We start from the raw sequence: 17,367 nt of genomic DNA on the forward strand, positions 1-17,367 counted from the left end.
TTGAAATATTTTTGTAGCAGTGACATATCACAGAAGTCTGGGTCCAAAACATCGTTGCTCTAGCTCTTATAGTCTTTGAGCACTAGGCGCTGAAGGGGACGGACAGACGGACGGACGGACAGACGGACGGACGGACAGACGGACAGACAGACATGGCTCAATCGACTCGGCTATTGATGATATTGATATTGATATATACTTTATGGGGTCGGAAACGATTCCTTCTGGACGTTACACACATCCACTTTTACCACAAATCTAATATACCCCAATACTCATTTTGAGTATCGGGTATAAAAAGGGGTCAAAAGTTTAAGTCAGCAGTTTTGATGAAGATTGCCAGCTCTCTGAGATGTAGCGGCTCTTTTTTGATTAATAATTGATGTAAATTGTTATAATATTTAAAGATTTTGAATTTCCTTCTGAACCCGGCAAATCTTTGGCAATCGAAGATCAGGTGTTCGGCATATTCAGTTACATTGCACGTTTCGCAGATATTTGAGTCAATTGCTTTGATTCTGTGTAGGAAGACTTTGTCGTATGTGTGTCCCGTTATAAGTCTGTTAATGGTCTTGATGCTTTTAGCATTCCATTTAAGAGAAAAATGACAGGGTTTACTGGGTATGTCTGGAAATATGTCTATGAGGCTGGATCCCTTTGTCCTACACTTCGTCCTGTAGTCCTCATTCCATTTGTGTACTAAAAAGTTCCTAATTTCTCTTTGAGCCTCCTTGTAGCTGTATTTTATATTTATTGTAAACCCCTCACTTGTAGCAGCCTTTGCTGCTATGTCAGTCTTTTCGTTGATGGCCACACCCTTGTGACCAGGGACCCATAGAATGTCAAGTTTCTGAATGTCTGATTGGTTAATTATGTTGTGAATATCATTCACTAGGTACGAGTCTGTATTCTTATTTTTAATTAAATTAATAGCTCCTAATCCATCACTTCAAATCACAGCCTTTTTGTAATTATATTTAAGACATAGTTCGAAGGCCTTTTTAAGGCCTACGAGTTCGGCACCTACTGAGGATAATCTGTTTTCTATTTTGTACTTGTGGATATTTCCACTAGGCCATTCTACTATTCCTATGCCACATGTACTTTCTGTAACTGATGCATCTGTTGATAGAATGTTCCAGTCGTCCTTTCTGTACTTGTTCAGAATCTCATAAAATATAGTTTTTATTTCTTCATTCGAGTATTCTTATTTACCCTTAGTTAAAAATTTATCTAATACATGGATTTTGTTACATGTGTTAACACTATCACAGTCTTGAGTGTTTACAAAGATGGAATTAAATTCTCTTAAAGTACGTGTGTAACTCGTATCCGCTTTTGAGCGTATTAGCTCGTCAAACATTGTTGGATTGAACCTTTTAATTTTAAGCAGTTCTTTGGCTGTAAGCCATTTCGCCCTGAAAACAGGTGGCATTACACCAGCGAGGACAAAAATTTCGTGTTTGCTTGTGTCAGGTGGCACCCCAACACACCTTCTGAGTGATTTAGCTTGCGCTATTTCTATATCTTTACTTGCTCCAGATCCCATTTCTGAAAAACTTGTGATAGCATATTGTTGTTTTGTTCTAATAAAAGCTTTGAAGATGTTGGTACTTGCTTTAGGTTTTAGACCTGATTTGATAGTAGTCGCAAGCTGGAGGAGTCTGTTGCCTTTTTTTTGTTTGTTCTTTAACCATTTTTACATGACTGACATTTGACATGTTTGCGCTAATCAGTCTGCCTAAGAAACGGATATCTTTTCGATTTGGTATAGGCACATTTCCAACAGAAATATTTACCGCTCTCACCTGTCTTTTTCCTACATTCATTGCTGCAGATTTGCTTGGATTGAAGCTAAAACCGAGATCACCACATAGAAGGTTAAAGTCATTTAGTTTTTTATTAAGGTTTTCAACCGCTACAGTAAACTCTCTGTTGTGAGAGATTATAACGAAGTCATCTGCAAATTGCATCATATGAGTATTTCTATCACAGATCTGATGTAGTCTTTTTGTGTATACATTAAAAAGGAGGGGCTACAGACAAGAGCCCTGTGGGATTCCTCCTTGAACTACCTGAACAGCTTCCCCTATTTTCAGTAGTCAAAAACTGATGATCCAGTCAATGTATGTTTTAGGAAAACACTCATTTTCCATTAGTCTTTTTAAGAATTTCAGGTTCCCCACTTCCGCCCCACAAAGGACGAAAATCTGTGGCATCCACATTTTTAAAGATACGATAAAACCAAAAACGCAGAATCGTAGAGGATGACTATATGCTTTAGAATGTAAGATCTCAACCAGATCGTATAATTATTATAGCCAGAATCAAGAAAACAATTTCATTCTTTCTCGCTCTGTCTCTCTCTAACACACAGGTTTCATGGTCGGTTTTGCCAATTGCAAAATATGAGTTCAAGGATCTCAGAACCTATAAGAGCCAGAGCAACCAAATTTGGTATCCACACTCCTGTGACCTTGACCGTTTCGTGTCCAAATTTCGCCACACCCCTTCCGCCCCCGCAAAGGACGAAAATCTGGGGCATCCACAAATCTCAGAGACTATTAAGGCTAGAGTAACCAAATTTGGTATCCGCACTTCTGTTAGATCTCACTATAAAACGTATATCTCAGAATTTCGCCCCACCCCCTTCCGCCCCCACAAAGGACGAAAATCTGTTGCATCCACAATATTGCACATTCGAGAAAACTAAAAACGCAGAATCATAGATAACGACCATATCTATCAGATTGCTGAATCAGATAATTTTTATAGCCAAAAGGATCAAATCAATTTGCACTGGCTACGCAGCGCCCGACGTCACGCTCAGACTGATTTTCTGTTTCTCTCGCACGCACTCTTTGTCGTGTCGTTAAATATTAGCAGCGTCTGCCGGAGGAGAGCCATACTGACTTAGTATCGGGTATAACTGTAGAGTTGCAGTGTCCGCAGCAACTCACAACGTTCCCCCTCGTTTTGGTATGCATAATATCTGTAGGGTATAATCTTGTTTTCTTGTATATGCTTTTCCAGCCTGGCTTTCACCATGCCATTTACTGTCTTGGCTAGAACCGAAATGAGGGATATGGGTCGAAAATGTTTTAAGTCAGTCAGATCCATGTTTTTTTTCGGTATTGGTACAATTCTGATAGATCACCTCCATTCGACTTGAAAATCGCACATAGCCACTCGACGGTTGTAAAAATGTACAAGTTCTGTCTTTATACTAGTGTTAAGAGCACTCAGCATCTCGTATGTGATGTGATCTATTCCTCCTGCCGTTTTTCTGTTTCTAACTAACACAGCCTCTAACTCTTCCAAGGAAAAGAAAGGATTTTCATTGTTCTTCGTTGAGTACATTTCTTCGTCTACATCCTTTGCTTCTGAGGTTTATTTGTTCGTTAAGGAATTCCAGGTATGGCCCAGCTTTGTCAGGGTCGAAAATTTCTGGGGTGTCCTCTTGACAGTTTTTTAGATTTCTGAGGAATCTCCAGGCTTCTCTTGAGTTCGATTTTACATTTAACTCTGTTAACTTCCTGGCATAGCTAGTTCTTTTGGCAATTTTAACAGATTTTTTCCATTTAACCTTGAGGTTAACAGCAGAACAATAATTTTGAAAGGAGGGTTCTGAAGCTGCCTTCTTCTGCGACTCTGCAAACTCCCTGAATAATTTGCTAAATTCTCGTCCACCATAATTTTGGACATTTGTTTTTGATTTCATAAGTAGCTGCTTTTATTTCCTGTTGGATGTTCTTCGCTAAATTATCCATATCTTTGTCGGCCTCAAACTGGCTTAGCTTTTTCAGTAGCCTGTTTTTGGCAAGGAAAGTTTTGAGTTTGTGTTGATATCCTGCTGTTTCAAAGGTTATTGGGTGATGGTGGCTGCCTCCTAGGTAAAACTTTTCGCATTTCCAATTCTCTATATGAATACCCTTTGTGAAAGTTAAATCGAGTACAGACCCTGATGTTGAGTCGATGTGTCTTCTGAATGTGAGACTGTGGTCATTTGCTAGACTATAAGCCATGAGAAAAGTTCCCTTTCCACTGTTGGTTCTGTCTCCAGAAAAGGTATGTCTTGCGTTAAAATCTCCTGCAATTATGACTTTTCCGAATGCATCTAAATATTCAAGGAGATTGTTAATCGCTTGCTTGAAGGATGCAAGAGACAACAAAGGTTCAAAATATACTGAGGTGATAAAAAATTTATCTTTGTTGTTGATGGTTCTTGCTATAATTATATCTTGCTCTGTCTCATATATCAGTCTTTTAACTCTTAAGTCTTTTTTGTAGGCAATCGCCACTCCTCCATAACCGTCCTCTCTATGTTTTTCTAACATATTGAAGTTGGCTAGTTTCCTAAAACGGAGATCGTGAGAGAAAACTTCAGCCAGAATGGCGAAGTCGAAGTTTTCATTGTTTAAGTAGAATACTAGGTCGTTTTTATTGGATTTAATAGATTGAATGTTATGTTGTAAAAATTTCATATTTATTTAGATGTTTTAAAAAGGTTCGTTTCTCTCTGTTTGTTCATTTTTCTGTCTGCATTATGTTCCATATTGTAATCATTTGTACTGGTCACTTTTTTTGATGGATGTGACACATCATTTGAGTCGACTAAACGAGACAACATGTCAACCATCTGTTGAATGGTAAATTTGTTTTCTTTTAGTTCTTTGTTTTCAAAAAATGGTACGTGATTACTAGAATCGCTGGTATATGATGAAGTTCTTTGTTTTCAAAAATGGTACGTGATTACTAGAATCGCTGGTATATGATTCTAAGTGATAGTGTGGTTTTTGTGCAGGAACCAAAGGTCTCTGCACTAACCTGCTCGCATAACTGTGTTTTTTTAAAACTTCATTTGCTTTAACGCTTTTGTTTTGAACATTTTCCTCATTTATGTCTAGTTTTGGATAGTTTTTTTCATAATTATCTAACAGCGAAAAGTTTTGATGGATTGAGTAAGTGCTAAGCACTTCCTTACGCGCGATTTTTTTGATTGTCATTATTTTGTTAATGTCCATCTCCTTTTCCCATACTGGGCACATCAGTCTGTCCCTAGCTGAGTGATTTTTCCCATTGCAAGGATACACTTGAGACCAGTGCACGACCAATTGCACTCCTCGACTCCGCATTTATAGCACCTCCTAGCTGATTTGCATCTGGTCGAAGTGTGACCAAGTCTGCCACAATTATAACATTGCTTACTCTGGGAACATATATGCTTACTTTCATCCCACATATCCAAAAAGAGATACCTTTTCTGGGATGTCTGAACCCTCAAAACCAATTTTGACTGTTTCTAATGGTATGAGCTTGAATGTTTCGTTGTTGTCATCGGTTGTAATTTTCTGCCTTCTTGCTAATCTTTCAATTGACTTAATTTTTATGTTAGAAGTAATATTATCCATAATTTCATTCTCAGAAAAACCGAGGGGCACCCCTTTAATTACTCCATAGGATTCCACATAGTCTTTTGGTATAAATACCACTAAATTCATTTTTTTTAACTCCTCATTTAAAACTAATCATTTGCTTCGCTGAAAACCTTAAAATAAATCTTGTATAGTGTAGGCGCAAGAGCTACGATTTCTTTAATTCCTTTGATTTTAAGGTGTCTTATTTTTGGTGCCATTTTTGGTGTTTTTGTTTTCGAAGATGGTACTGTTCTTAGTCGATACTATTACAGCCGCATCACCGATGTGGCACTCACTATACAACACTGTTTCTCTTTCGATACCTACATTTGATGGGTTTATAATCGGATTAGTATTTTTATTCAGTGTTTTAGTCATTTCAGTATTTCCAGTAAAACCATTTATGGCATTTGTGTGAGAATTGTGAACGGTCACACCGTCAGAAGCCTCCACCATTTTGTTACTGTCATCGTCTATCAGCATTTTGTTATTTATGTCTGTATTGGTGTTGTCGCTTTTTTGTTCCTTGCGCATCTTTTTTGCTGGGTACTTTTCGTTAGTCAAGCTGTCGAATATGTCCTCTTTCACACTTGAACACAAAGCACTGAAGTTTTTTGCTATTGTTTTTTGGGTTTGAATTTTGCTGCTTTTTGCCACCTGATCAGGGGGTTTCAATTTGGCAGACACCGAGTGACCGGCGTCCGCCATACTTGCTGGTTTAACCAGATTGCCAAAGACTTACCTCTCCTTTGGGAAATGAAAGAGGAAAAATTTATATATTGATGAAGATTTGTATGAAATAAACAATGATCCAATTTTTACAATCACTTTTAATTAAGCCTTTGTTGCTTGGAAAAAGTCACTTTTCAGACTGTTAAGAAAAAACACGACCGGTCTCGCTCGCTGATGAAAAGGAAGTGCATTTAATACAATGTGTTAGATTAACTGCCGGTTGATTGTTTCGGCGGCTGGTCACACTCGAACCATCGAATCGAAATCTGTACTTTCAGCGAATTTCATGTCAGACCCAGTACCAGTACACTTTAGTTTGACTTTTTATAGAGTATTACACGTCACAATTTCTAACACCAACATTTACGCACATACGAAAGAGCCCAGTCCAAAAAACTCTGAGGCACAGCTCAGCGCCAATGCAGTTAGAAACTTAAAAATTTACAGTAATTTGTGAGTAGTACTGTAGTATTGGTTACTCTTTGCCAGCACTCAACACTGGAAGCTTTTCCATTTCATCTGTTGCATCGTTTATTTTTCTGACAATCGCCGTTACTCTAAAGCGACGCACACTTGAGCATGCACATACACATCGATGAGTGGAAGAGTATATACTCTAGTACTGGCGGTGGCGATTGACCATGCCCGAACTACTGATTTGGCTAGTTCCTACGACCACTCAAAGAAGAGACAAAAAATGTTGCTCTGTATACTCTACAACCCACCGCGCACCAGCCACCGTACTAGTTCGGTTGGGATGCAACGTCTCACCAGTAGACGAAGAAACGAAAAAGCATGAGAGGAAAATAAAGAGAGCAGTTAGGTAAAAATTATGCTGTCCTGCTTTTTTCCAATTCCTGCCCTCTCCCTTTTCTGTTTTCGGTCACTGCATTGCTTTAATGTTCTTTTGCGTTTGGAGTTTGTGCAAATCAGTGCGGCTGACCAAGTAATTATAATTATTCAATTTTAAACAGTAAGTCAAAGCAAATGTAGCAAACGGCATTTGCGTAGGCTCAATAAAGAAATATAAGACAAATATTCAGCCAAACATAATCGTGTTAGCGGAGAAACAGTGTCGTGCAGTGAAAAAGAAAAAGTTGAAGGCCGTGAAACAGGAGAGACAATCGACGAAAATGAAAAAATGGAAAATGAAAAATGCTTTTTGTTTTTTTATATGCCTATTATATCTGTACTTTATATTTATAGATGCCATAACTGTAGATACGGGACTGGATCAGCTGAAGTCCAGCTTAGGAAGGCCCTACAGCTGCAAAAAAAACGTTTTTTCAAAAACAGTACCACCGCGAACAGCAGACTTTAATTAGTAAATTTAAAAACTAAAATGAAATATATAATAAAATAAAAATTTAAATATGAAATGAAATGAAGATTGATAACCTACTTCATGGGTACCCATTTTACTAGCTACTTCATGGGTACCCATTTCACTAGCTACTACATGGGTACCCATTTTACTAGCTACTAGACGAGTACCCATATCACTAGTTCGGGGCTAAACGATGTGGTGTTGCTGGTCCCCATGTCGTAGGAAATTGCGGGTAAAAATGGAAATGATGAAAAGCATTGTTAGGGGTTAGTAAAGAAAGTACCCCTGGTCTGTTAGGGAGTGGTGATATCACCACCTCCGAACTAGTTCCCAGTACTGCTGGGATACGACTGCGCTTATTTATTAGTTAACTGAACATTGTCCGTACCGGTTGTTGTTTTCTGTTTTGTGCTGCAGTCATACCGATAAACCTTGAATTAATCTATTCATATGTGTAGTTCGTGTGTGTTCGTGTGCTGTTTGCGAAAATTACTAATTATTGATACATCTATTACCGCCGATACCGAATATCCACCCGGTTAGTCTAGGAAAATGACGAAGAGCAAGAAAAAGAAGGCCGCTTCTGACAAGAACAGTAATATAAAAGGGGAAGAGATCGCTACCGCCTACATAGTGACGCCGCCGGGCACGCCACCAAAAAACGGACTTAAGACCGCCAACAACTACGGCAATGGCACGAGTGGAAGTTCCACTGTCCCCTGGGGTAAGCAACAGGTCCATGGCTACGGGGCTTTCCTTGCTCATCAAAACCATGTTGCTCTTCCCCATAGAACGGGAAATCATTGGGCAGTTTCTGCTGGAGATGGGCGACAGTCAGAAGATCAGTGCTCGCAATGATTGGTACGTGGATAAGACGCAAATGCGGATGCTCTTCGAGGGCTATCTGGAAAAGAGTCCCAAATACACGGAGCTTCGCCTTAAGCTGTCAGCCAATGGAGCCTATAAAGTGAGTATCGGGGCGCTCTCAGTTCAGCAAAGACACTCTCGCACGCATACTAAAAAAGCCCGTTCGCGATAAGAAGGAATACAAACACATACAGATTTTGCATGCATTTCCTTTGTTTGCCAACCTTCGACACTCGTCGACGCGACTCAAAAATCTTATCCATGCAGCATTCATATACAAGTGTAAAATATAGATTACCTGTTCGAGTATCACCAACGAGTCAATGAATCATTGTGGGCACACCACACATCTCGCTCGGTTTGCTTACCAAACTTAAAAAAAAACGAGGGGGAACGTTGTGAGTTGCTGCGGAGACCGCAACTCTACCCGATACTAAGTCAGTATGGCTCTCCTCCGGCAGACGCCGCTAATATTAAACGACACGACAAGGAGTGCGTGCGAGAGAGACAGAAAATCAGTCTGAGCGTGACGTCGGGGGCTGCGTAGCCAGTGCAAATTGATTTGTTCCTTTTGGCTATAAAAATGATCTGATCTGATCCAGATTCAGCAATCTGATATATATGATCATTATCTATGATTCTGCGTTTTTAGTTTTCTCGTATACTCAATATTGTGGATGCAACAGATTTTCGTCTTTTGTGGGGGCGGAAGGGGGTGGGGCGAAATTTTGAGATATACGTTTTATAGCGAGATCTAACAGGAGTGCGGATACCAAATTTGGTTACTCTAGCCTTAATAGTCTCTGAGATTTGTGAGTATCCCCAGATTTTCATCCTTTGCGGGGGCGGAAGGGGGTGTGGCGAAATTTTGAAACAAACTCGTCTCGGTCCGATATATTAGAAGTGTGGATACCAAATTTGGTTGCTCTAGCTTTTATAGTCTCTGAGATCTAGGCGCTAATGTTTTACTCTAAGCAAAGCCGGCTATGCTACGTGTGTGTTAGAGAGAGACAGGGCGAGACAAAATGAAATTGTTTTCTTGATTCTGGCTATAATAATTATACGATCTGGTTCAGATTTTGCACTCTAGAACATATAGTCATCCTCTACGATTCTGCGTTTTTGGTTTTATCGTATCTTTAAAAATGTGGATGCCACAGATTTTCGTCTTTTGTGGGGCGGAAGTGGGCGGGGCGAAGTTTTGAAATATTTTTGTAGCAGTGACATATCACAGAAGTCTGGGTCCAAAACATCGTTGCTCTAGCTCTTATAGTCTTTGAGCACTAGGCGCTGAAGGGGACGGACAGACGGACGGACGGACAGACGGACGGACGGACAGACGGACAGACAGACATGGCTCAATCGACTCGGCTATTGATGATATTGATATTGATATATACTTTATGGGGTCGGAAACGATTCCTTCTGGACGTTACACACATCCACTTTTACCACAAATCTAATATACCCCAATACTCATTTTGAGTATCGGGTATAAAAAGGGGTCAAAAGTTTAAGTCAGCAGTTTTGATGAAGATTGCCAGCTCTCTGAGATGTAGCGGCTCTTTTTTGATTAATAATTGATGTAAATTGTTATAATATTTAAAGATTTTGAATTTCCTTCTGAACCCGGCAAATCTTTGGCAATCGAAGATCAGGTGTTCGGCATATTCAGTTACATTGCACGTTTCGCAGATATTTGAGTCAATTGCTTTGATTCTGTGTAGGAAGACTTTGTCGTATGTGTGTCCCGTTATAAGTCTGTTAATGGTCTTGATGCTTTTAGCATTCCATTTAAGAGAAAAATGACAGGGTTTACTGGGTATGTCTGGAAATATGTCTATGAGGCTGGATCCCTTTGTCCTACACTTCGTCCTGTAGTCCTCATTCCATTTGTGTACTAAAAAGTTCCTAATTTCTCTTTGAGCCTCCTTGTAGCTGTATTTTATATTTATTGTAAACCCCTCACTTGTAGCAGCCTTTGCTGCTATGTCAGTCTTTTCGTTGATGGCCACACCCTTGTGACCAGGGACCCATAGAATGTCAAGTTTCTGAATGTCTGATTGGTTAATTATGTTGTGAATATCATTCACTAGGTACGAGTCTGTATTCTTATTTTTAATTAAATTAATAGCTCCTAATCCATCACTTCAAATCACAGCCTTTTTGTAATTATATTTAAGACATAGTTCGAAGGCCTTTTTAAGGCCTACGAGTTCGGCACCTACTGAGGATAATCTGTTTTCTATTTTGTACTTGTGGATATTTCCACTAGGCCATTCTACTATTCCTATGCCACATGTACTTTCTGTAACTGATGCATCTGTTGATAGAATGTTCCAGTCGTCCTTTCTGTACTTGTTCAGAATCTCATAAAATATAGTTTTTATTTCTTCATTCGAGTATTCTTATTTACCCTTAGTTAAAAATTTATCTAATACATGGATTTTGTTACATGTGTTAACACTATCACAGTCTTGAGTGTTTACAAAGATGGAATTAAATTCTCTTAAAGTACGTGTGTAACTCGTATCCGCTTTTGAGCGTATTAGCTCGTCAAACATTGTTGGATTGAACCTTTTAATTTTAAGCAGTTCTTTGGCTGTAAGCCATTTCGCCCTGAAAACAGGTGGCATTACACCAGCGAGGACAAAAATTTCGTGTTTGCTTGTGTCAGGTGGCACACACCTTCTGAGTGATTTAGCTTGCGCTATTTCTATATCTTTACTTGCTCCAGATCCCATGTCTGAAAAACTTGTGATAGCATATTGTTGTTTTGTTCTAATAAAAGCTTTGAAGATGTTGGTACTTGCTTTAGGTTTTAGACCTGATTTGATAGTAGTCGCAAGCTGGAGGAGTCTGTTGCCTTTTTTTGTTTGTTCTTTAACCATTTTTACATGACTGACATTTGACATGTTTGCGCTAATCAGTCTGCCTAAGAAACGGATATCTTTTCGATTTGGTATAGGCACATTTCCAACAGAAATATTTACCGCTCTGACCTGTCTTTTTCCTACATTCATTGCTGCAGATTTGCTTGGATTGAAGCTAAAACCGAGATCACCACATAGAAGGTTAAAGTCATTTAGTTTTTTATTAAGGTTTTCAACCGCTACAGTAAACTCTCTGTTGTGAGAGATTATAACGAAGTCATCTGCAAATTGCATCATATGAGTATTTCTATCACAGATCTGATGTAGTCTTTTTGTGTATACATTAAAAAGGAGGGGCTACAGACAAGAGCCCTGTGGGATTCCTCCTTGAACTACCTGAACAGCTTCCCCTATTTTCAGTAGTCTCATAGACATAAAACTGATGATCCAGTCAATGTATGTTTTAGGAAAACACTCATTTTCCATTAGTCTTTTTAAGAATTTCAGGTTCCCCACTTCCGCCCCCACAAAGGACGAAAATCTGTGGCATCCACATTTTTAAAGATACGATAAAACCAAAAACGCAGAATCGTAGAGGATGACTATATGCTTTAGAATGTAAGATCTCAACCAGATCGTATAATTATTATAGCCAGAATCAAGAAAACAATTTCATTCTTTCTCGCTCTGTCTCTCTCTAACACACAGGTTTCATGGTCGGTTTTGCCAATTGCAAAATATGAGTTCAAGGATCTCAGAACCTATAAGATCCAGAGCAACCAAATTTGGTATCCACACTCCTGTGATATCGGACCTTGACCGTTTCGTGTCCAAATTTCGCCACACCCACTTCCGCCCCCGCAAAGGACGAAAATCTGGGGCATCCACAAATCTCAGAGACTATTAAGGCTAGAGTAACCAAATTTGGTATCCTCACTTCTGTTAGATCTCACTATAAAACGTATATCTCAGAATTTCGCCCCACCCCCTTCCGCCCCCACAAAGGACGAAAATCTGTTGCATCCACAATATTGCACATTCGAGAAAACTAAAAACGCAGAATCATAGATAACGACCATATCTATCAGATTGCTGAATCAGATAATTTTTATAGCCAAAAGGATCAAATCAATTTGCACTGGCTACGCAGCGCCCGACGTCACGCTCAGACTGATTTTCTGTCTCTCTCGCACGCACTCTTTGTCGTGTCGTTAAATATTAGCAGCGTCTGCCGGAGGAGAGCCATACTGACTTAGTATCGGGTATAACTGTAGAGTTGCAGTGTCCGCAGCAACTCACAACGTTCCCCCTCGTTTTGGTATGCATAAGATCTGTAGGGTATAATCTTGTTTTCTTGTATATGCTTTTCCAGCCTGGCTTTCACCATGCCATTTACTGTCTTGGCTAGAACCGAAATGAGGGATATGGGTCGAAAATGTTTTAAGTCAGTCAGATCCATGTTTTTTTTCGGTATTGGTACAATTCTGATAGATCACCTCCATTCGACTTGAAAATCGCACATAGCCACTCGACTGTTGTAAAAATGTACAAGTTCTGTCTTTATACTAGTGTTAAGAGCACTCAGCATCTCGTATGTGATGTGATCTATTCCTCCTGCCGTTTTTCTGTTTCTAACTAACACAGCCTCTAACTCTTCCAAGGTAAAGAAAGGATTTTCATTGTTCTTCGTTGAGTACATTTCTTCGTCTACATCCTTTGCTTCTGAGGTTATTTGTTCGTTAAGGAATTCCAGGTATGGCCCAGCTTTGTCAGGGTCGAAAATTTCTGGGGTGTCCTCTTGACAGTTTTTTAGATTTCTGAGGAATCTCCAGGCTTCTCTTGAGTTCGATTTTACATTTAACTCTGTTAACTTCCTGGCATAGCTAGTTCTTTTGGCAATTTTAACAGATTTTTTCCATTTAACCTTGAGGTTAACAGAAGAACAATAATTTTGAAAGGAGGGTTCTGAAGCTGCCTTCTTCTGCGACTCTGCAAACTCCCTGAATAATTTGGCTAAATTCTCGTCCCACCATAATTTTGGACATTTGTTTTTGATTTCATAAGTAGCTGCTTTTATTTCCTGTTGGATGTTCTTCGCTAAATTATCCATATCTTTGTCGGCCTCAAACTGGCTTAGCTTTTTCAGTAGCCTGTTTTTGGCAAGGAAAGTTTTGAGTTTGTGTTGATATCCTGCTGTTTCAAAGGTTATTGGGTGATGGTGGCTGCCTCCTAGGTAAAACTTTTCGCATTTCCAATTCTCTATATGAATACCCTTTGTGAAAGTTAAATCGAGTACAGACCCTGATGTTGAGTCGATGTGTCTTCTGAATGTGAGACTGTGGTCATTTGCTAGACTATAGCCATGAGAAAAGTTCCCTTTCCACTGTTGGTTCTGTCTCCAGAAAAGGTATGTCTTGCGGTAAAATCTCCTGCAATTATGACTTTTCCGAATGCATCTAAATATTCAAGGCGATTGTTAATCGCTTGCTTGAAGGATGCAAGAGACAACAAAGGTTCAAAATATACTGAGGTGATAAAAAATTTATCTTTGTTGTTGATGGTTCTTGCTATAATTATATCTTGCTCTGTCTCATATATCAGTCTTTTAACTCTTAAGTCTTTTTTGTAGGCAATCGCCACTCCTCCATAACCGTCCTCTCTATGTTTTTCTAACATATTGAAGTTGGCTAGTTTCCTAAAACGGAGATCGTGAGAGAAAACTTCAGCCAGAATGGCGAAGTCGAAGTTTTCATTGTTTAAGTAGAATACGAGGTCGATTTTATTGGCTTTAATAGATTGAATGTTATGTTGTAAAAATTTCATATTTATTTAGATGTTTTAAAAAGGTTCGTTTCTCTCTGTTTGTTCATTTTTCTGTCTGCATTATGTTCCATATTGTAATCATTTGTACTGGTCACTTTTTTTGATGGATGTGACACATCATTTGAGTCGACTAAACGAGACAACATGTCAACCATCTGTTGAATGGTAAATTTGTTTTCTTTTAGTTCTTTGTTTTCAAAAAATGGTACGTGATTACTAGAATCGCTGGTATATGATTGAAGTTCTTTGTTTTCAAAAAATGGTACGTGATTACTAGAATCTCTGGTATATGATTCTAAGTGATAGTGGGGTTTTTGTGCAGGAACCAAAGGTCTCTGCACTAACCTGCTCGCATAACTGTGTTTTTTTAAAACTTCATTTGCTTTAACGTTTTTGTTTTGAACACTTTCCTCATTTATGTCTAGTTTTGGATAGTTTTTTTCATAATTATCTAACAGCGAAAAGTTTTGATGGATTGAGTAAGTGCTAAGCACTTCCTTACGCGCGATTTTTTTGATAGTCATTATTTTGTTAATGTCCATCTCCTTTTCCCATACTGGGCACATCAGTCTGACCCTAGCTGAGTGATTTTTCCCATTGCAAAGGATACACTTCAGACCAGTGCACGACCCATTGCACTCCTCGACTCCGCATTTATAGCACCTCCTAGCTGATTTGCATCTGGTCGAAGTGTGACCAAGTCTGCCACAATTATAACATTGCCTTACTCTGGGAACATATATGCTTACTTTCATCCCACATATCCCAAAAAGAGATACCTTTTCTGGGATGTCTGAACCCTCAAAACCAGTTTTGACTGTTTCTAATGGTATGAGCTTGAATGTTTCGTTGTTGTCATCGGTTGTAATTTTCTGCCTTCTTGCTAATCTTTCAATTGACTTAATTTTTATGTTAGAAGTAATATTATCTATAATTTCATTCTCAGAAAAACCGAGGGGCACCCCTTTAATTACTCCATAGGATTCCACATAGTCTTTTGGTATAAATACCACTAAATTCATTTTTTTTAACTCCTCATTTAAAACTAATCATTTGCTTCGCTGAAAACCTTAAAATAAATCTTGTATAGTGTAGGCGCAAGAGCTACGATTTCTTTAATTCCTTTGATTTTAAGGTGTCTTATTTTTGGTGCCATTTTTGGTGTTTTTGTTTTCGAAGATGGTACTGTTCTTAGTCGATACTAGTACAGCCGCATCACCGATGTGGCACTCACTATACAGCACTGTTTCTCTTTCGATACCTACATTTGATGGGTTTATAATCGGATTAGTATTTTTATTCAGTGTTTTAGTCATTTCAGTATTTCCAGTAAAACCATTTATGGCATTTGTGTGAGAATTGTGAACGGTCACACCGTCAGAAGCCTCCACCATTTTGTTACTGTCATCGTCTATCAGCATTTTGTTATTTATGTCTGTATTGGTGTTGTCGCTTTTTTGTTCCTTGCGCATCTTTTTTGCTGGGTACTTTTCGTTAGTCAAGCTGTCGAATATGTCCTCTTTCACACTTGAACACAAAGCACTGAAGTTTTTTGCTATTGTTTTTTGGGTTTGAATTTTGCTGCTTTTTGCCACCTGATCAGGGGGTTTCAATTTGGCAGACACCGAGTGACCGGCGTCCGCCATACTTGCTGGTTTAACCAGATTGCCAAAGACTTACCTCTCCTTTGGGAAATGAAAGAGGAAAAATTTATATATTGATGAAGATTTGTATGAAATAAACAATGATCCAATTTTAACAATCACTTTTAATTAAGCCTTTGTTGCTTGGAAAAAGTCACTTTTCAGACTGTTAAGAAAAAACACGACCGGACTCGCTCGCTGATGAAAAGGAAGTGCATTTAATACAATGTGTTAGATTAACTGCCGGTTGATTGTTTCGGCGGCTGGTCACACTCGAACCATCGAATCGAAATCTGTACTTTCAGCGAATTTCATGTCAGACCCAGTACCAGTACACTTTAGTTTGACTTTTTATAGAGTATTACACGTCACAATTTCTAACACCAACATTTACGCACATACGAAAGAGCCCAGTCCAAAAAACTCTGAGGCACAGCTCAGCGCCAATGCAGTTAGAAACTTAAAAATTTACAGTAATTTGTGAGTAGTACTGTAGTATTGGTTACTCTTTGCCAGCACTCAACACTGGAAGCTTTTCCATTTCATCTGTTGCATCGTTTATTTTTCTGACAATCGCCGTTACTCTAAAGCGACGCACACTTGAGCATGCACATACACATCGATGAGTGGAAGAGTATATACTCTAGTACTGGCGGTGGCGATTGACCATGCCCGAACTACTGATTTGGCTAGTTCCTACGTGGGTACTTTCCGGACTAACCCTATGGTAAACGAACGCCGAACCACTCAAAGAAGAGACAAAAAATGTTGCTCTGTATACTCTACAACCCACCGCGCACCAGCCACCGTTCTAGTTCGGTTGGGATGCAACGTCTCACCAGTAGACGAAGAAACGAAAAAGCATGAGAGGAAAATAAAGAGAGCAGTTAGGTAAAAATTATGCTGTCCTGCTTTTTTCCAATTCCTGCCCTCTCCCTTTTCTGTTTTCGGTCACTGCATTGCTGGAATGTTCTTTTGCGTTTGGAGTTTGTGCAAATCAGTGCGGCTGACCAAGTAATTATAATTATTCAATTTTAAACAGTAAGTCAAAGCAAATGTAGCAAACGGCATTTGCGTAGGCTCAATAAAGAAATATAAGACAAATATTCAGCCAAACATAATCGTGTTAGCGGAGAAACAGTGTCGTGCAGTGAAAAAGAAAAAGTTGAAGGCCGTGAAACAGGAGAGACAATCGACGAAAATGAAAAAATGGAAAATGAAAAATGCTTTTTGTTTTTTTATATGCCTATTATATCTGTACTTTATATTTATAGATGCCATAACTGTAGATACGGGGACTGGATCAGCTGAAGTCCAGCTTAGGAAGGCCCTACAGCTGCAAAAAAAACGTTTTTTCAAAAACAGTACCACCGCGAACAGCAGACTTTAATTAGTAAATTTAAAAACTAAAATGAAATATATAATAAAATAAAAATTTAAATATGAAATGAAATGAAGATTGATAACCTACTTCATGGGTACCCATTTTACTAGCTACTTCATGGGTACCCATTTCACTAGCTACTACATGGGTACCCATTTCACTAGCTACTAGACGAGTACCCATATCACTAGTTCGGGGCTAAACGATGTGGTGTCGCTGGTCCCCATGTCGTAGGAAATTGCGGGTAAAAATGGAAATGATGAAAAGCATTGTTAGGGGTTAGTAAAGAAAGTACCCCTGG

At 38.9% G+C, this 17,367-nt stretch overlaps 1 protein-coding gene across 1 annotated transcript in view; it reads left to right on the plus strand.

Moving 5' to 3' along the window:
- Positions 1-17,083, plus strand: part of LOC117192158 — a 49,280-nt gene extending 32,197 nt beyond the window's left edge. Inside the window, exons 6-8 of the mRNA XM_033396817.1 lie at positions 8,020-8,200; positions 8,268-8,443; positions 16,957-17,083. Of these exons, the coding sequence (XP_033252708.1) occupies positions 8,020-8,200; positions 8,268-8,443; positions 16,957-16,965 (366 nt within the window). The 3' untranslated portion in view covers positions 16,966-17,083. The remainder of the gene's footprint in view (positions 1-8,019; positions 8,201-8,267; positions 8,444-16,956) is intronic.
- The last annotated feature ends 284 nt before the right edge of the window (positions 17,084-17,367 follow it).

The sequence above is a fragment of the Drosophila miranda genome (genome assembly GCF_003369915.1).
Source record: "Drosophila miranda strain MSH22 chromosome Y unlocalized genomic scaffold, D.miranda_PacBio2.1 Contig_Y24_pilon, whole genome shotgun sequence".
Taxonomy (NCBI): Eukaryota; Metazoa; Arthropoda; class Insecta; order Diptera; family Drosophilidae; genus Drosophila; species Drosophila miranda.